The sequence below is a fragment of the Propithecus coquereli genome, unplaced genomic scaffold, assembly GCF_000956105.1.
Source record: "Propithecus coquereli isolate 6110/MARCELLA unplaced genomic scaffold, Pcoq_1.0 Scaffold773, whole genome shotgun sequence".
NCBI lineage: Eukaryota > Metazoa > Chordata > Mammalia > Primates > Indriidae > Propithecus > Propithecus coquereli.
This window is the reverse complement of record NW_012153874.1, coordinates 633,656-650,611: the sequence shown is the minus strand read 5'-3', so window position 1 is coordinate 650,611 and position 16,956 is coordinate 633,656. Positions and strand designations below refer to the sequence as shown.

Genomic DNA, 16,956 nt, shown 5'->3' with positions numbered 1-16,956 from the left:
GTGTTGGTGCCAGCTACTATGGAAGGTGAGGCAGGAGGATCGCTTGAGCCTAGGAGTTCCAGCATGGGTGACAGAGCAAGACTCAAAAAAAAAAAAAAAAAAAAAAAAAATAATACTTTTCTATTTAACTCAGTGGGTTTCTCCCTGCTTTTTATTTTCTTAATTTAATATATCAATCTTCTGACATTTCGCTGTTTTGAAAGTGAAGATTCTGTTTCTTAAACTTCACTTCAGGTGTTACCAGAGAAACGGACTCTGAAACTGCTGAAGAGCCACAACATCAACGTGAATTGGTACATGTACTGCCCCGAGAGTGCTGTCATTCTGCTGTCCACCACAGTCCTTGAGAATGTCCTGCAGCCTTTTTATTTTAGGGTAGGAGTAACCCTCCCCTTAAAACACTCCCTTCCCCCCCTCTTACCCTGTTCCTCTGACGTCCTAACCCGGCAAGCACCTTAGGGGCCAGTTTCTTCCAACCATAACCTCCCACCCGTGACCACTAGGGGGCGCACCGCACCACCGTGTGCGCCAAGAATGAGTCATGCTGTGGAGCCGGACACTGAGCAGAGGGCGTGGTGGGACGTTGGAAGGGATGGAAAGATGTCCTGTGCGACTGTCCTCATTGATTTTACGTGGGGAATGGTAAAACATCGAAGGGGTTTAGTAAACTTTTCCTCCCGCTGAACAGGCTGGCACCATGTCGAAGCTGCCCAAGTTTGAGATTGAATTACCAGCTGCGCCCAAGTCAACTAAACTCAGCCTTTCGGAGAGAGACATTGCGATGGCTACCATGTATGTCTGGCTTCGAGAGAGTTCCCTCTTGTGCTCGCTTTTGTGATACAAGGACTAGAAGGAGTGTGCTGAGTATGTTACAAGGACCATGGTGATGCTCTGTCCTTAGGGACAGGAACTCCTAGAACACATAACGAGGAACGCTCCCGGTCCCGTTTATGTAGCACCTACATTTTATGAATATAGAAAACTGTATTCTTGGCAGGTTCTTGGCATTCTTTTTGATTATACAAACTTTGCGGTCTTAGGGAAGTCTTTTTACCTTTCTAGGCTGATAAAATGAGATTAGCCAATTTATTTCTTAGGTATCTTAGTTTTAGATTTTCTTTTCCACTCTGAGTTGAAGCTTAACAAGGGTTTTTTTTTTAAAGCCAACTGATATTATAATTGCTCAAAATAAGAAAATAGGTTAAGTTTTTAATCTAACAAACATGGAACTGAATTACTTATATAGGAAGGTACGTTTTCATTTGGAAAAGCAGATAGCTCAGTTAATTTTTAAACTTTGTAATGAAAATTTTAAACACAGAAAAATAGAAACTAATACAAAGAACCCCCTATATCTCTGATTCAACAATTACCTCTGTTTTGCTTCAGAATTACTTCTGATTCTTCAGTGGCCTAAAACAGTGGTTTCCAAACTTTAAAAAAATTTTTTAGTAGTAGAATGCTTTTTCTTTTTTAAAAAAGGTGCTCTTCTGTGGCATCCCACTTGAGAAGGCAGATAAAGTGAGTGTGGTCCTGACTGAAGTGGAGATGGGACCCACTCCTCTGTCTTTGGTCCCCTCAGCCCTGGGGCAGGCCCAGCCCAGCGTTCACCACTGGGGAGATCATGTGCATGCAGGAACTGCTCACAGCAGCATTGATGAGATGGCACTTGAAAATGAATAGTGATTATATTTTCCTTTTATTAAGGAATATGTATGTATCATATAAAACTTGGAAAACAGGAAAAGAAAATACTTAGGTTATCACTCAGTGATAATTATATTAACAGCATGTATTTCTTTCCAGTCATTTCAGATTCTGTGCTTAGGTTTGTGGTTTTCTTTCAAAAGATTATGATCAGGCTGTGTTTAGTTTTGCCTTCTCCTTTCTACTTTATAAAGATAAGAGGCTTTGTTTGACTAATGGCACTTTGTAAACCTTTTCGTTGGCTGCAAAAAATTCCATTAAGTGAATATCTCATAATTTACTTAACTGTGGCCCCGTATAGAGTAGAGGAATTTTAAATGGCCATTTGTGACCTCGGTCTCTTTGCTCTCTCATTAGATACGGGCAGCTTTACGTTCTCTTCTTGAGGCATCATTCTCGGACCTCCAATAGCACAGGCGCGGAGGTGGTCCTGTATCATCTGCCACGGTACATGTAGTGCTTTCTTCCCTCTTCCTCTGATTTTAAAATGTGAACTAAAGCTTGTTGATCTATTTTTTTTTTCTTTTTATCGTCCTGCAGAGAAGGTGCCTGTAAGAAGATGCACATATTGAAGTTAAACAGGACGGGGAAGTTTGCCCTAAACGTGGTGGACAACCTTGTGGTCGTGCATCACCAGGACACAGAGGTGTGAGCTGTGTGTGTTTGAACACACACGCATCTACTCTGCATTTGAACACAGCAGGGTTGTTTAGAAGCCTTGTCAGAATTGGCCAGACATTCTGAACAAGGACTAGAAATTGCATTTTTATGCTAAAAGTTTTGGTCTTCCAGATGGAAGTGGGTTTGATATTCTAAGTGGTTGAGAAAAAGCGATTCCCTGTCAGTTAATTAAGGGTAATGAAAAACTATTTCAGAAAATAACACATGAGGAGATTTGACCTTTAGAACAGGTGGGAAGCCACTGTGTGCTGTGAGTACATGAGTTCTGTACTTTGTTTATGAGCATAGACGGCAGCGCGGATGATGATGGTCTTGGGGCTCTGGCCCAGGACAGCTGGAATGGGCTCTGCGTTTTCTAGGCCGTTAGCTGGGCCTCTGGTGCTAGAGAAGCCGCTTCCCTCCTAGACCTCCGTGGAGGGTGGTGACACTAAGTCTTTAACTAGCGAAGATGCTGCAAGTTAAAGTGAAAAAGATCTGCTTAAATCACTTGGAGCTTTTCAAAGGAATGTCATAAATGCAGGAAATATTTGTGGGGAGAAATAAAGGTATTATAAGAGAGCCATGGTGTTAATGGCAAATTCGCCTGTAGGGAGGGAACGCAAATGCGGACCGTGAAACTGACCTCAGCAGTGAGATGTGAAGTAATGAGAGACATGCCACACCATGATTTGTCTTGGCCCCACAGTCTTGTGTTTTCTCCCCCACAGACATCGGTCATATTTGACATTAAGTTGCGGGGCGAGTTTGACGGCGCCGTTACCTTCCACCACCCCGTGCTTCCGGCTCGATCGATCCAGCCCTATCAGATCCCCATGGCAGGTAAAGGGGGGTTCTGTAGAGGAGTCTGGGCTGCTGTTTCACCACATGGTTGTGTTCTTGCTATGATCTCTGGGAGTCACGTTAAAAATGGAAGGAGGAGGGCCAGGCGCAGTGGCTGATGCCTGTACTTCCAGCACTTTGGGAGGCTAAGGCAGAAGGATCACTTAAGAGGCCAGGAGTTCGAGACCAGCCTGGGCAGCATAGCAAGACCCTCATCTCTACAAAAATAAAAAATAATTAACCAGGTGTGGTGGCGGTGCCTGCAGTCCCAGCGACTCAGAAGGCTGAGGCAGGAGAATTGCTTGAGCTCAGGAGTTTGAGGTCACAGTGAGCTATGATTGCACCATTGCCCTCCAGCCTGGGCAACAGAGTGAGACCTTGTCTCAAAAAAAAAAAAAAAAAAAGAAGGAACGAGGAGACTAAATGAGATTCCTAGATCTGTTTGATTTTGGTGAAGGGCCATTTGTTTTTTTTTTTAAAATACAACTCCTGATCATGTAAGCTAAAATTGTGTTGTGAAAGGCACTTTGTAAGATAACAAATCTCCTTTTGAAGAACTTAGAATGATTTCTTTTCCCTGAGCTTTAAAATGGGGAGTTGTGATTAAGCTGAAAGATTCACTTAAGCTGAATTTTTTAACATTTTTTAATGTTGAATACGCCCGTAACATTTTCTATTTGCAAGTAACCCTGAAATTAAATTTGGCTGTATGGTTATTATTTTAACTTGGGATCACTTTTCCCTGTCTTTCTCACATTCCGTGTCGTAGTTGTTGTAATTGCATTGTTTTGCAATTACAAAACATTAAAATTAAAAGAATACTGGCCGGGGGCAGTTGCTCACACCTGTAATCCCAGCACTTTGGGAGGCTGAGGTCAGAGGATCGCTTGAGGTCTGAAGTTCAAGACCAGCCTGGGCAACATACTGAGACCCTTGCCATTTTCTCTACAAAAGATCAAATAAACTTAGCCAGGTGTGGTGTCACACCTATAGTCCCAGGCCCTGGGGTGGGGCTGAAGGAGGAGGATCACTTGAGCCCAGGAGTTTGAGGCTGCAGTGAGCTATTATCATGCCACTGCACTCCAGCCTGGGCCACAGAGTGAGACTCTTTCTGAAAAATAAAAGGAGTACCTGTCACATGGCACTCAGTGGGTCAGCCCAGCCTGCAGTCAGGGTTTCCTTGTATCCTTCACACAGAAGATTAAGAGTCGGGCTCCAGCTGGTAGTTTAGCAAGAGCACCGCCTCTGGCCTGCCCACCCGGTGCTGTTGGACCAACCAGGAGCCTAATAACATTTGGCAGAGGTGGGGAGGAAGGAGCTGGTTCTCACAGACATTTAGGTCTTTGGCCTTCAGTGTTCTTTCCAGCTCCTTCCTTTTCCCTCATCAATGTTAGCATTAAAAGAATAGATTGTGTTAAGTGATGATCTTGAGTCGACTGCCCACTTGGCATGAAGGTGAGTGCTGGTGAATTGGGGGAAGGACAACATTTAGAACCTTTAGCTCTGTTCCTGTGGTGTAGGGCCAGTGAGAAGGCAGGTAGTCGGCTTCTACCTGGCAAGTTGTAAGAAAACAAATGCCAGGCATAGTCAAAATAACAGCCTGGGGGCCAACATCGACAGGAGGAATTCAGCAGTCCACGTGTCTCTGCAGTTCTAGGGAGTGTGGGCTGGTGGAGCATTTTCTGAGGTTAATGACTTCTGTGTTTCCTGCTGGGTGGTTAAGCTCCTGGCAGGCTTGGTGCATCTGTGTATGTTGCCCACCATGCGCTGCCACTGGGTGGGTGGGTGGGTGTGCATTCAGGAATTGAAAGGGCTGTTTGAAAGATGTAACCAGCGATTTTGGGAAGAGTCAGCCACCCTTTTCCCTTCTGCTTTTGGCCTGTTAGAGCAGTGGTTCTCACTCTGACTGCACATTGGGATCATCTAGGGCCTGCGTTCCCCACCCCTGGGCTGTGGCCTCGTACCAGTCCGTGGCCTGTTAGGAAACGGGCCATGCATCATCGCCTGAGCTCTACACACACATGCACCCCCGACTCGCCACCCCCAGTCCATGGAAAAATTGTCTTCTATGAACCTGGTCTCTGGTGCCAAAAAGGTTGGGGACTGCTGATGTAGGGAGCTTTTTTTTTTTTTTTGAAATAGGGTCTTACTCTGTCACCCAGGCTGGAGTGCAGTGGTACAATCATAGCTCACTGCAGCCTCCAACTGTTGGGCTCAAATGATCCTCCCACCTCAGCCTCCTGAATAGCTGGGACTACAGGTGAGAGACACCGTGCCTGGCTAATTTTTTAAATTTTTTATAGAGAGATCTCCCTATGTTGCACAGGCTGGTCTTGAACCCCTGGCCTCAAAGCAATCCTCCTGCTTCGCCTGCCCACGGATTACAGGTATGAGCCACTTCGCCCAGCCTAGGAGGGCTTTCAAAACTAAAGCTCTCACCTGAGAGCGTGCAAGTCAGTGTGCCGGGCAGCCAGAGCTGAGGGCGCTTGCTCAGTTCAGACCTTTACTCTTACGTCCAACACGAGACGGTTCTTTGCTAAAGCTTGTCTGACTGGCTATGTCCTGCCTTTGGGTGGTCTGTTCAGAATGACCACCTTTCCAACCCTCTGGTTGAAACCTGGCTTCTGGTTGTACCTGGGTAACTGGAACAGAACTGGCAATCGTGTAGCTTGTAGGGCTGCCCGTATGGCACAAGAATGGTGTAACAGGTTGTTAGAGGGCCCTGTCATGTGGCATCTGCTTCCCAGGTGAACTCTTTGTGTATGGATCTGCTCTGTGCTATGGATAATTGAGCTAATTATTTAGATAATGAAGCCACAAACCATTTTATTTGGAACATTCTCAGTGAATTATCTGGGCATTTGATTTTGAATCATCCAGGTAAATTTCTCAGTTCTTTGATGTGTGCGCATGAATGCTGATGAGTCATCTGTGGTTATTCGGAAACCAGACACCACTGCGAATGAAGCCTTGGCATGCTTTCTCCTTCTTGGGGAGATTTTCATGGATTGTTCTGGACTCCTTCCGCCCCGCATGTGTTATTAGTGAGACATGACACTAATTCCTTACTTAACTATTAATATAATCGAGTAAGCATTTACTGACGGCATTAAGGAGCATTGACTTTTGCATCTTAAGTGCTGGTATTTGCAGCATTTTCTGACCATATCATCACACTTGTGTTTTCTCAATTTGTAGGTCCTGCTGCTGTGACCAGCCAGTCTCCCATTCCATGCAAACTCTGTATCCTTTACAAAGGCGTTGGCACTGAGCACAAAAGGAAAAGTGCTGGCTCCTTCTCTACAGGGTGGTCCAACAGCCCCTCCCTAGGCAGCGTGCATTTACGCTCTGAGAGCCACCCAAGGGGAGCTTCCCTTACGTCTGGGGGCCTGGCATCTAGGGTGGCCCCAGCATGTGGGGGTAGGGGTGGATGCTAATCAAAGCTGGCTTTGCCTTTTGTTTTTATCTCTTCTTGGTTTAGAATTTCCTATAACGTGTAGATTCTTCATCCTGGATTGTCTTTCAACCTGACATCATCATCAGCGCAAGCCAAGGTAGGTCAGGTGGGGGACAGTTGTCATGTTAGGAAATAGTGCTTGTTGACCTTGGATTACAGTTGTAGCCAGTGACGTTTTCAAGGTGAATCTCAGAGATATGACCTCTCCCTTTAGCCTTGGGAATGGGGTTGTTTTTCACTGTACACTCTGTTGTCTACTATGTGTTCATTTTATCATGAGCATATGTTACTTTTTGTAATTAAAGCAGCAACTAAGAATGGCCATTGCCCCACCGTAAGCCCATTCTGAACAGCCAGGCTCCATGGCACAGTGTCTGCATTCTCTCCTCTGCCAGCGTTCCCATGGGTTACCTGTGCCCTTCTCTGTTCTCTGTGTGCCTGGGAGCTGCTGCTCCTCCTCACCTGGCTGGTGGAGCCTCCCTCAACCTGTCAGTTGTCTCTTCCTGGGTGATTACCTTGTATCTTTATTGGAGAACTTTCTACATTAGTCTTTAGTCATCTGTGTATTTTCCTGTCTTATCCTGGGATTTTCAAGGAGAATTCTAAGGAGAGAATTAGCCCTAAGCCATAGGCATCCACTGTGTATAACGAATTCACTTCTCTCTTATGCATCTGGAATGGTACTAGTTCTGTATCTGCCTTGAGAACTGAGAAAGTGATCACGCAGATTATTTTTTATGGAGCTCTCCATTCTCTTGCGGAACCCCAACTGAGAAAGGCCGCACCAGACTGTGCCTGCCAGGCAGGGTGGGCGTTCATTCAGTACATTCGTGGATGGGTACGTGGAGGAATTATGAAATCCACTGAAGCCTCTTACCTTTTGGCCTAATGAGCCAGTGCAGGAGAAACCAAAGTGCAGGACTGAAGTTGATGCCATATGGTAACTGCTTTTTCTACTTTAAAGTAGGAACTATTACATGTTAAAAGGGGGGACTAGGTGTGGGGAAGATACCATTCGGAATTAAGGACTTGTCACCCTCCATATTTAGGCAGATGCACCATCGATGCACCTCTGAATGCAGAGGCTGTTTGTTTTAAGGAGTCAGCCAAGTGTGCAGACATAGTCCTTCTGTCGTCAATGTTCCTGAATGTCCTGGCTCTGCTTTGCTTAGGAAGGAAAGCCATTAACCATACTTTGCAGTTCCTCCCTTCCCCCCATCTTCCTCACAAATGTTTAGGGAAACCACTTTTGGGGCTTTTGTTCTGATTTGCATCATACTGTTAAATTTGCTGCCTCTTAAAATCCAGGTTACCTCTGGAACCTCCAAGTGAAACTTGAGCCCATAGTAAAGCTCTTGCCGGATAAGGGACGATTGATGGATTTTCTTCTCCAGAGAAAGGAATGCAAGATGGTCATCCTGTCTGTCTGCTCACAGAGTAAGTAGAGGAATCTGTCCCCATTGCTCTGGTTCTAGTATTAGGCCTGTGCTGCCCAGTTTTATGGGGTAGGGGCGGGGGCCACATTTTTACACCTGTCTATAACCTGTAACCTCATTCGTTATGTGAAGGATGGATTATTTAACCCCCTAGAATGCCTGCTAAATATAAAAATGCCTTGCAGAGGCCAGGCGTGGTGGCTCACGCCTGTAACCTCAGCACTTTGGGAAGCCAAGGTGGGAGAATTGCCTGAGTCTAGGAGTTCAGGACCAGTCTGGGCAACGTAGTGAGACTTGTCTCTACAAAAAATAAAAATCAGCTGGGTGTTGGTGCCAGCTACTATGGAAGGTGAGGCAGGAGGATCGCTTGAGCCTAGGAGTTCCAGCATGGGTGACAGAGCAAGACTCAAAAAAAAAAAAAAAAAAAAAAAAAATAATACTTTTCTATTTAACTCAGTGGGTTTCTCCCTGCTTTTTATTTTCTTAATTTAATATATCAATCTTCTGACATTTCGCTGTTTTGAAAGTGAAGATTCTGTTTCTTAAACTTCACTTCAGGTGTTACCAGAGAAACGGACTCTGAAACTGCTGAAGAGCCACAACATCAACGTGAATTGGTACATGTACTGCCCCGAGAGTGCTGTCATTCTGCTGTCCACCACAGTCCTTGAGAATGTCCTGCAGCCTTTTTATTTTAGGGTAGGAGTAACCCTCCCCTTAAAACACTCCCTTCCCCCCCTCTTACCCTGTTCCTCTGACGTCCTAACCCGGCAAGCACCTTAGGGGCCAGTTTCTTCCAACCATAACCTCCCACCCGTGACCACTAGGGGGCGCACCGCACCACCGTGTGCGCCAAGAATGAGTCATGCTGTGGAGCCGGACACTGAGCAGAGGGCGTGGTGGGACGTTGGAAGGGATGGAAAGATGTCCTGTGCGACTGTCCTCATTGATTTTACGTGGGGAATGGTAAAACATCGAAGGGGTTTAGTAAACTTTTCCTCCCGCTGAACAGGCTGGCACCATGTCGAAGCTGCCCAAGTTTGAGATTGAATTACCAGCTGCGCCCAAGTCAACTAAACTCAGCCTTTCGGAGAGAGACATTGCGATGGCTACCATGTATGTCTGGCTTCGAGAGAGTTCCCTCTTGTGCTCGCTTTTGTGATACAAGGACTAGAAGGAGTGTGCTGAGTATGTTACAAGGACCATGGTGATGCTCTGTCCTTAGGGACAGGAACTCCTAGAACACATAACGAGGAACGCTCCCGGTCCCGTTTATGTAGCACCTACATTTTATGAATATAGAAAACTGTATTCTTGGCAGGTTCTTGGCATTCTTTTTGATTATACAAACTTTGCGGTCTTAGGGAAGTCTTTTTACCTTTCTAGGCTGATAAAATGAGATTAGCCAATTTATTTCTTAGGTATCTTAGTTTTAGATTTTCTTTTCCACTCTGAGTTGAAGCTTAACAAGGGTTTTTTTTTTAAAGCCAACTGATATTATAATTGCTCAAAATAAGAAAATAGGTTAAGTTTTTAATCTAACAAACATGGAACTGAATTACTTATATAGGAAGGTACGTTTTCATTTGGAAAAGCAGATAGCTCAGTTAATTTTTAAACTTTGTAATGAAAATTTTAAACACAGAAAAATAGAAACTAATACAAAGAACCCCCTATATCTCTGATTCAACAATTACCTCTGTTTTGCTTCAGAATTACTTCTGATTCTTCAGTGGCCTAAAACAGTGGTTTCCAAACTTTAAAAAAATTTTTTAGTAGTAGAATGCTTTTTCTTTTTTAAAAAAGGTGCTCTTCTGTGGCATCCCACTTGAGAAGGCAGATAAAGTGAGTGTGGTCCTGACTGAAGTGGAGATGGGACCCACTCCTCTGTCTTTGGTCCCCTCAGCCCTGGGGCAGGCCCAGCCCAGCGTTCACCACTGGGGAGATCATGTGCATGCAGGAACTGCTCACAGCAGCATTGATGAGATGGCACTTGAAAATGAATAGTGATTATATTTTCCTTTTATTAAGGAATATGTATGTATCATATAAAACTTGGAAAACAGGAAAAGAAAATACTTAGGTTATCACTCAGTGATAATTATATTAACAGCATGTATTTCTTTCCAGTCATTTCAGATTCTGTGCTTAGGTTTGTGGTTTTCTTTCAAAAGATTATGATCAGGCTGTGTTTAGTTTTGCCTTCTCCTTTCTACTTTATAAAGATAAGAGGCTTTGTTTGACTAATGGCACTTTGTAAACCTTTTCGTTGGCTGCAAAAAATTCCATTAAGTGAATATCTCATAATTTACTTAACTGTGGCCCCGTATAGAGTAGAGGAATTTTAAATGGCCATTTGTGACCTCGGTCTCTTTGCTCTCTCATTAGATACGGGCAGCTTTACGTTCTCTTCTTGAGGCATCATTCTCGGACCTCCAATAGCACAGGCGCGGAGGTGGTCCTGTATCATCTGCCACGGTACATGTAGTGCTTTCTTCCCTCTTCCTCTGATTTTAAAATGTGAACTAAAGCTTGTTGATCTATTTTTTTTTTCTTTTTATCGTCCTGCAGAGAAGGTGCCTGTAAGAAGATGCACATATTGAAGTTAAACAGGACGGGGAAGTTTGCCCTAAACGTGGTGGACAACCTTGTGGTCGTGCATCACCAGGACACAGAGGTGTGAGCTGTGTGTGTTTGAACACACACGCATCTACTCTGCATTTGAACACAGCAGGGTTGTTTAGAAGCCTTGTCAGAATTGGCCAGACATTCTGAACAAGGACTAGAAATTGCATTTTTATGCTAAAAGTTTTGGTCTTCCAGATGGAAGTGGGTTTGATATTCTAAGTGGTTGAGAAAAAGCGATTCCCTGTCAGTTAATTAAGGGTAATGAAAAACTATTTCAGAAAATAACACATGAGGAGATTTGACCTTTAGAACAGGTGGGAAGCCACTGTGTGCTGTGAGTACATGAGTTCTGTACTTTGTTTATGAGCATAGACGGCAGCGCGGATGATGATGGTCTTGGGGCTCTGGCCCAGGACAGCTGGAATGGGCTCTGCGTTTTCTAGGCCGTTAGCTGGGCCTCTGGTGCTAGAGAAGCCGCTTCCCTCCTAGACCTCCGTGGAGGGTGGTGACACTAAGTCTTTAACTAGCGAAGATGCTGCAAGTTAAAGTGAAAAAGATCTGCTTAAATCACTTGGAGCTTTTCAAAGGAATGTCATAAATGCAGGAAATATTTGTGGGGAGAAATAAAGGTATTATAAGAGAGCCATGGTGTTAATGGCAAATTCGCCTGTAGGGAGGGAACGCAAATGCGGACCGTGAAACTGACCTCAGCAGTGAGATGTGAAGTAATGAGAGACATGCCACACCATGATTTGTCTTGGCCCCACAGTCTTGTGTTTTCTCCCCCACAGACATCGGTCATATTTGACATTAAGTTGCGGGGCGAGTTTGACGGCGCCGTTACCTTCCACCACCCCGTGCTTCCGGCTCGATCGATCCAGCCCTATCAGATCCCCATGGCAGGTAAAGGGGGGTTCTGTAGAGGAGTCTGGGCTGCTGTTTCACCACATGGTTGTGTTCTTGCTATGATCTCTGGGAGTCACGTTAAAAATGGAAGGAGGAGGGCCAGGCGCAGTGGCTGATGCCTGTACTTCCAGCACTTTGGGAGGCTAAGGCAGAAGGATCACTTAAGAGGCCAGGAGTTCGAGACCAGCCTGGGCAGCATAGCAAGACCCTCATCTCTACAAAAATAAAAAATAATTAACCAGGTGTGGTGGCGGTGCCTGCAGTCCCAGCGACTCAGAAGGCTGAGGCAGGAGAATTGCTTGAGCTCAGGAGTTTGAGGTCACAGTGAGCTATGATTGCACCATTGCCCTCCAGCCTGGGCAACAGAGTGAGACCTTGTCTCAAAAAAAAAAAAAAAAAAAGAAGGAACGAGGAGACTAAATGAGATTCCTAGATCTGTTTGATTTTGGTGAAGGGCCATTTGTTTTTTTTTTTAAAATACAACTCCTGATCATGTAAGCTAAAATTGTGTTGTGAAAGGCACTTTGTAAGATAACAAATCTCCTTTTGAAGAACTTAGAATGATTTCTTTTCCCTGAGCTTTAAAATGGGGAGTTGTGATTAAGCTGAAAGATTCACTTAAGCTGAATTTTTTAACATTTTTTAATGTTGAATACGCCCGTAACATTTTCTATTTGCAAGTAACCCTGAAATTAAATTTGGCTGTATGGTTATTATTTTAACTTGGGATCACTTTTCCCTGTCTTTCTCACATTCCGTGTCGTAGTTGTTGTAATTGCATTGTTTTGCAATTACAAAACATTAAAATTAAAAGAATACTGGCCGGGGGCAGTTGCTCACACCTGTAATCCCAGCACTTTGGGAGGCTGAGGTCAGAGGATCGCTTGAGGTCTGAAGTTCAAGACCAGCCTGGGCAACATACTGAGACCCTTGCCATTTTCTCTACAAAAGATCAAATAAACTTAGCCAGGTGTGGTGTCACACCTATAGTCCCAGGCCCTGGGGTGGGGCTGAAGGAGGAGGATCACTTGAGCCCAGGAGTTTGAGGCTGCAGTGAGCTATTATCATGCCACTGCACTCCAGCCTGGGCCACAGAGTGAGACTCTTTCTGAAAAATAAAAGGAGTACCTGTCACATGGCACTCAGTGGGTCAGCCCAGCCTGCAGTCAGGGTTTCCTTGTATCCTTCACACAGAAGATTAAGAGTCGGGCTCCAGCTGGTAGTTTAGCAAGAGCACCGCCTCTGGCCTGCCCACCCGGTGCTGTTGGACCAACCAGGAGCCTAATAACATTTGGCAGAGGTGGGGAGGAAGGAGCTGGTTCTCACAGACATTTAGGTCTTTGGCCTTCAGTGTTCTTTCCAGCTCCTTCCTTTTCCCTCATCAATGTTAGCATTAAAAGAATAGATTGTGTTAAGTGATGATCTTGAGTCGACTGCCCACTTGGCATGAAGGTGAGTGCTGGTGAATTGGGGGAAGGACAACATTTAGAACCTTTAGCTCTGTTCCTGTGGTGTAGGGCCAGTGAGAAGGCAGGTAGTCGGCTTCTACCTGGCAAGTTGTAAGAAAACAAATGCCAGGCATAGTCAAAATAACAGCCTGGGGGCCAACATCGACAGGAGGAATTCAGCAGTCCACGTGTCTCTGCAGTTCTAGGGAGTGTGGGCTGGTGGAGCATTTTCTGAGGTTAATGACTTCTGTGTTTCCTGCTGGGTGGTTAAGCTCCTGGCAGGCTTGGTGCATCTGTGTATGTTGCCCACCATGCGCTGCCACTGGGTGGGTGGGTGGGTGTGCATTCAGGAATTGAAAGGGCTGTTTGAAAGATGTAACCAGCGATTTTGGGAAGAGTCAGCCACCCTTTTCCCTTCTGCTTTTGGCCTGTTAGAGCAGTGGTTCTCACTCTGACTGCACATTGGGATCATCTAGGGCCTGCGTTCCCCACCCCTGGGCTGTGGCCTCGTACCAGTCCGTGGCCTGTTAGGAAACGGGCCATGCATCATCGCCTGAGCTCTACACACACATGCACCCCCGACTCGCCACCCCCAGTCCATGGAAAAATTGTCTTCTATGAACCTGGTCTCTGGTGCCAAAAAGGTTGGGGACTGCTGATGTAGGGAGCTTTTTTTTTTTTTTTGAAATAGGGTCTTACTCTGTCACCCAGGCTGGAGTGCAGTGGTACAATCATAGCTCACTGCAGCCTCCAACTGTTGGGCTCAAATGATCCTCCCACCTCAGCCTCCTGAATAGCTGGGACTACAGGTGAGAGACACCGTGCCTGGCTAATTTTTTAAATTTTTTATAGAGAGATCTCCCTATGTTGCACAGGCTGGTCTTGAACCCCTGGCCTCAAAGCAATCCTCCTGCTTCGCCTGCCCACGGATTACAGGTATGAGCCACTTCGCCCAGCCTAGGAGGGCTTTCAAAACTAAAGCTCTCACCTGAGAGCGTGCAAGTCAGTGTGCCGGGCAGCCAGAGCTGAGGGCGCTTGCTCAGTTCAGACCTTTACTCTTACGTCCAACACGAGACGGTTCTTTGCTAAAGCTTGTCTGACTGGCTATGTCCTGCCTTTGGGTGGTCTGTTCAGAATGACCACCTTTCCAACCCTCTGGTTGAAACCTGGCTTCTGGTTGTACCTGGGTAACTGGAACAGAACTGGCAATCGTGTAGCTTGTAGGGCTGCCCGTATGGCACAAGAATGGTGTAACAGGTTGTTAGAGGGCCCTGTCATGTGGCATCTGCTTCCCAGGTGAACTCTTTGTGTATGGATCTGCTCTGTGCTATGGATAATTGAGCTAATTATTTAGATAATGAAGCCACAAACCATTTTATTTGGAACATTCTCAGTGAATTATCTGGGCATTTGATTTTGAATCATCCAGGTAAATTTCTCAGTTCTTTGATGTGTGCGCATGAATGCTGATGAGTCATCTGTGGTTATTCGGAAACCAGACACCACTGCGAATGAAGCCTTGGCATGCTTTCTCCTTCTTGGGGAGATTTTCATGGATTGTTCTGGACTCCTTCCGCCCCGCATGTGTTATTAGTGAGACATGACACTAATTCCTTACTTAACTATTAATATAATCGAGTAAGCATTTACTGACGGCATTAAGGAGCATTGACTTTTGCATCTTAAGTGCTGGTATTTGCAGCATTTTCTGACCATATCATCACACTTGTGTTTTCTCAATTTGTAGGTCCTGCTGCTGTGACCAGCCAGTCTCCCATTCCATGCAAACTCTGTATCCTTTACAAAGGCGTTGGCACTGAGCACAAAAGGAAAAGTGCTGGCTCCTTCTCTACAGGGTGGTCCAACAGCCCCTCCCTAGGCAGCGTGCATTTACGCTCTGAGAGCCACCCAAGGGGAGCTTCCCTTACGTCTGGGGGCCTGGCATCTAGGGTGGCCCCAGCATGTGGGGGTAGGGGTGGATGCTAATCAAAGCTGGCTTTGCCTTTTGTTTTTATCTCTTCTTGGTTTAGAATTTCCTATAACGTGTAGATTCTTCATCCTGGATTGTCTTTCAACCTGACATCATCATCAGCGCAAGCCAAGGTAGGTCAGGTGGGGGACAGTTGTCATGTTAGGAAATAGTGCTTGTTGACCTTGGATTACAGTTGTAGCCAGTGACGTTTTCAAGGTGAATCTCAGAGATATGACCTCTCCCTTTAGCCTTGGGAATGGGGTTGTTTTTCACTGTACACTCTGTTGTCTACTATGTGTTCATTTTATCATGAGCATATGTTACTTTTTGTAATTAAAGCAGCAACTAAGAATGGCCATTGCCCCACCGTAAGCCCATTCTGAACAGCCAGGCTCCATGGCACAGTGTCTGCATTCTCTCCTCTGCCAGCGTTCCCATGGGTTACCTGTGCCCTTCTCTGTTCTCTGTGTGCCTGGGAGCTGCTGCTCCTCCTCACCTGGCTGGTGGAGCCTCCCTCAACCTGTCAGTTGTCTCTTCCTGGGTGATTACCTTGTATCTTTATTGGAGAACTTTCTACATTAGTCTTTAGTCATCTGTGTATTTTCCTGTCTTATCCTGGGATTTTCAAGGAGAATTCTAAGGAGAGAATTAGCCCTAAGCCATAGGCATCCACTGTGTATAACGAATTCACTTCTCTCTTATGCATCTGGAATGGTACTAGTTCTGTATCTGCCTTGAGAACTGAGAAAGTGATCACGCAGATTATTTTTTATGGAGCTCTCCATTCTCTTGCGGAACCCCAACTGAGAAAGGCCGCACCAGACTGTGCCTGCCAGGCAGGGTGGGCGTTCATTCAGTACATTCGTGGATGGGTACGTGGAGGAATTATGAAATCCACTGAAGCCTCTTACCTTTTGGCCTAATGAGCCAGTGCAGGAGAAACCAAAGTGCAGGACTGAAGTTGATGCCATATGGTAACTGCTTTTTCTACTTTAAAGTAGGAACTATTACATGTTAAAAGGGGGGACTAGGTGTGGGGAAGATACCATTCGGAATTAAGGACTTGTCACCCTCCATATTTAGGCAGATGCACCATCGATGCACCTCTGAATGCAGAGGCTGTTTGTTTTAAGGAGTCAGCCAAGTGTGCAGACATAGTCCTTCTGTCGTCAATGTTCCTGAATGTCCTGGCTCTGCTTTGCTTAGGAAGGAAAGCCATTAACCATACTTTGCAGTTCCTCCCTTCCCCCCATCTTCCTCACAAATGTTTAGGGAAACCACTTTTGGGGCTTTTGTTCTGATTTGCATCATACTGTTAAATTTGCTGCCTCTTAAAATCCAGGTTACCTCTGGAACCTCCAAGTGAAACTTGAGCCCATAGTAAAGCTCTTGCCGGATAAGGGACGATTGATGGATTTTCTTCTCCAGAGAAAGGAATGCAAGATGGTCATCCTGTCTGTCTGCTCACAGAGTAAGTAGAGGAATCTGTCCCCATTGCTCTGGTTCTAGTATTAGGCCTGTGCTGCCCAGTTTTATGGGGTAGGGGCGGGGGCCACATTTTTACACCTGTCTATAACCTGTAACCTCATTCGTTATGTGAAGGATGGATTATTTAACCCCCTAGAATGCCTGCTAAATATAAAAATGCCTTGCAGAGGCCAGGCGTGGTGGCTCACGCCTGTAACCTCAGCACTTTGGGAAGCCAAGGTGGGAGAATTGCCTGAGTCTAGGAGTTCAGGACCAGTCTGGGCAACGTAGTGAGACTTGTCTCTACAAAAAATAAAAATCAGCTGGGTGTTGGTGCCAGCTACTATGGAAGGTGAGGCAGGAGGATCGCTTGAGCCTAGGAGTTCCAGCATGGGTGACAGAGCAAGACTCAAAAAAAAAAAAAAAAAAAAAAAA

General features: G+C 45.5%; 2 protein-coding genes across 2 annotated transcripts; both read left to right on the top strand.

The window, feature by feature from the left end:
* The first annotated feature begins 237 nt into the window (after positions 1-237).
* Positions 238-8,109, top strand: LOC105825021 (uncharacterized protein C18orf8-like). Its single transcript, XM_012662679.1, has 8 exons — positions 238-375; positions 689-792; positions 2,065-2,154; positions 2,248-2,353; positions 3,096-3,207; positions 6,406-6,450; positions 6,708-6,761; positions 7,973-8,109. The coding sequence occupies exons 1-8, from the start codon at positions 298-300 to the stop codon at positions 8,107-8,109; spliced, it is 726 nt and encodes a 241-aa protein (XP_012518133.1). The 5' UTR covers positions 238-297.
* A 546-nt stretch (positions 8,110-8,655) lies between these two features.
* LOC105825020 (uncharacterized protein C18orf8-like) lies at positions 8,656-16,533 on the top strand. The gene is made up of 8 exons (XM_012662678.1): positions 8,656-8,799; positions 9,113-9,216; positions 10,489-10,578; positions 10,672-10,777; positions 11,520-11,631; positions 14,830-14,874; positions 15,132-15,185; positions 16,397-16,533. Exons 1-8 carry the CDS (start codon positions 8,722-8,724, stop codon positions 16,531-16,533), a joined length of 726 nt encoding a protein of 241 aa, XP_012518132.1. The 5' UTR covers positions 8,656-8,721.
* The last annotated feature ends 423 nt before the right edge of the window (positions 16,534-16,956 follow it).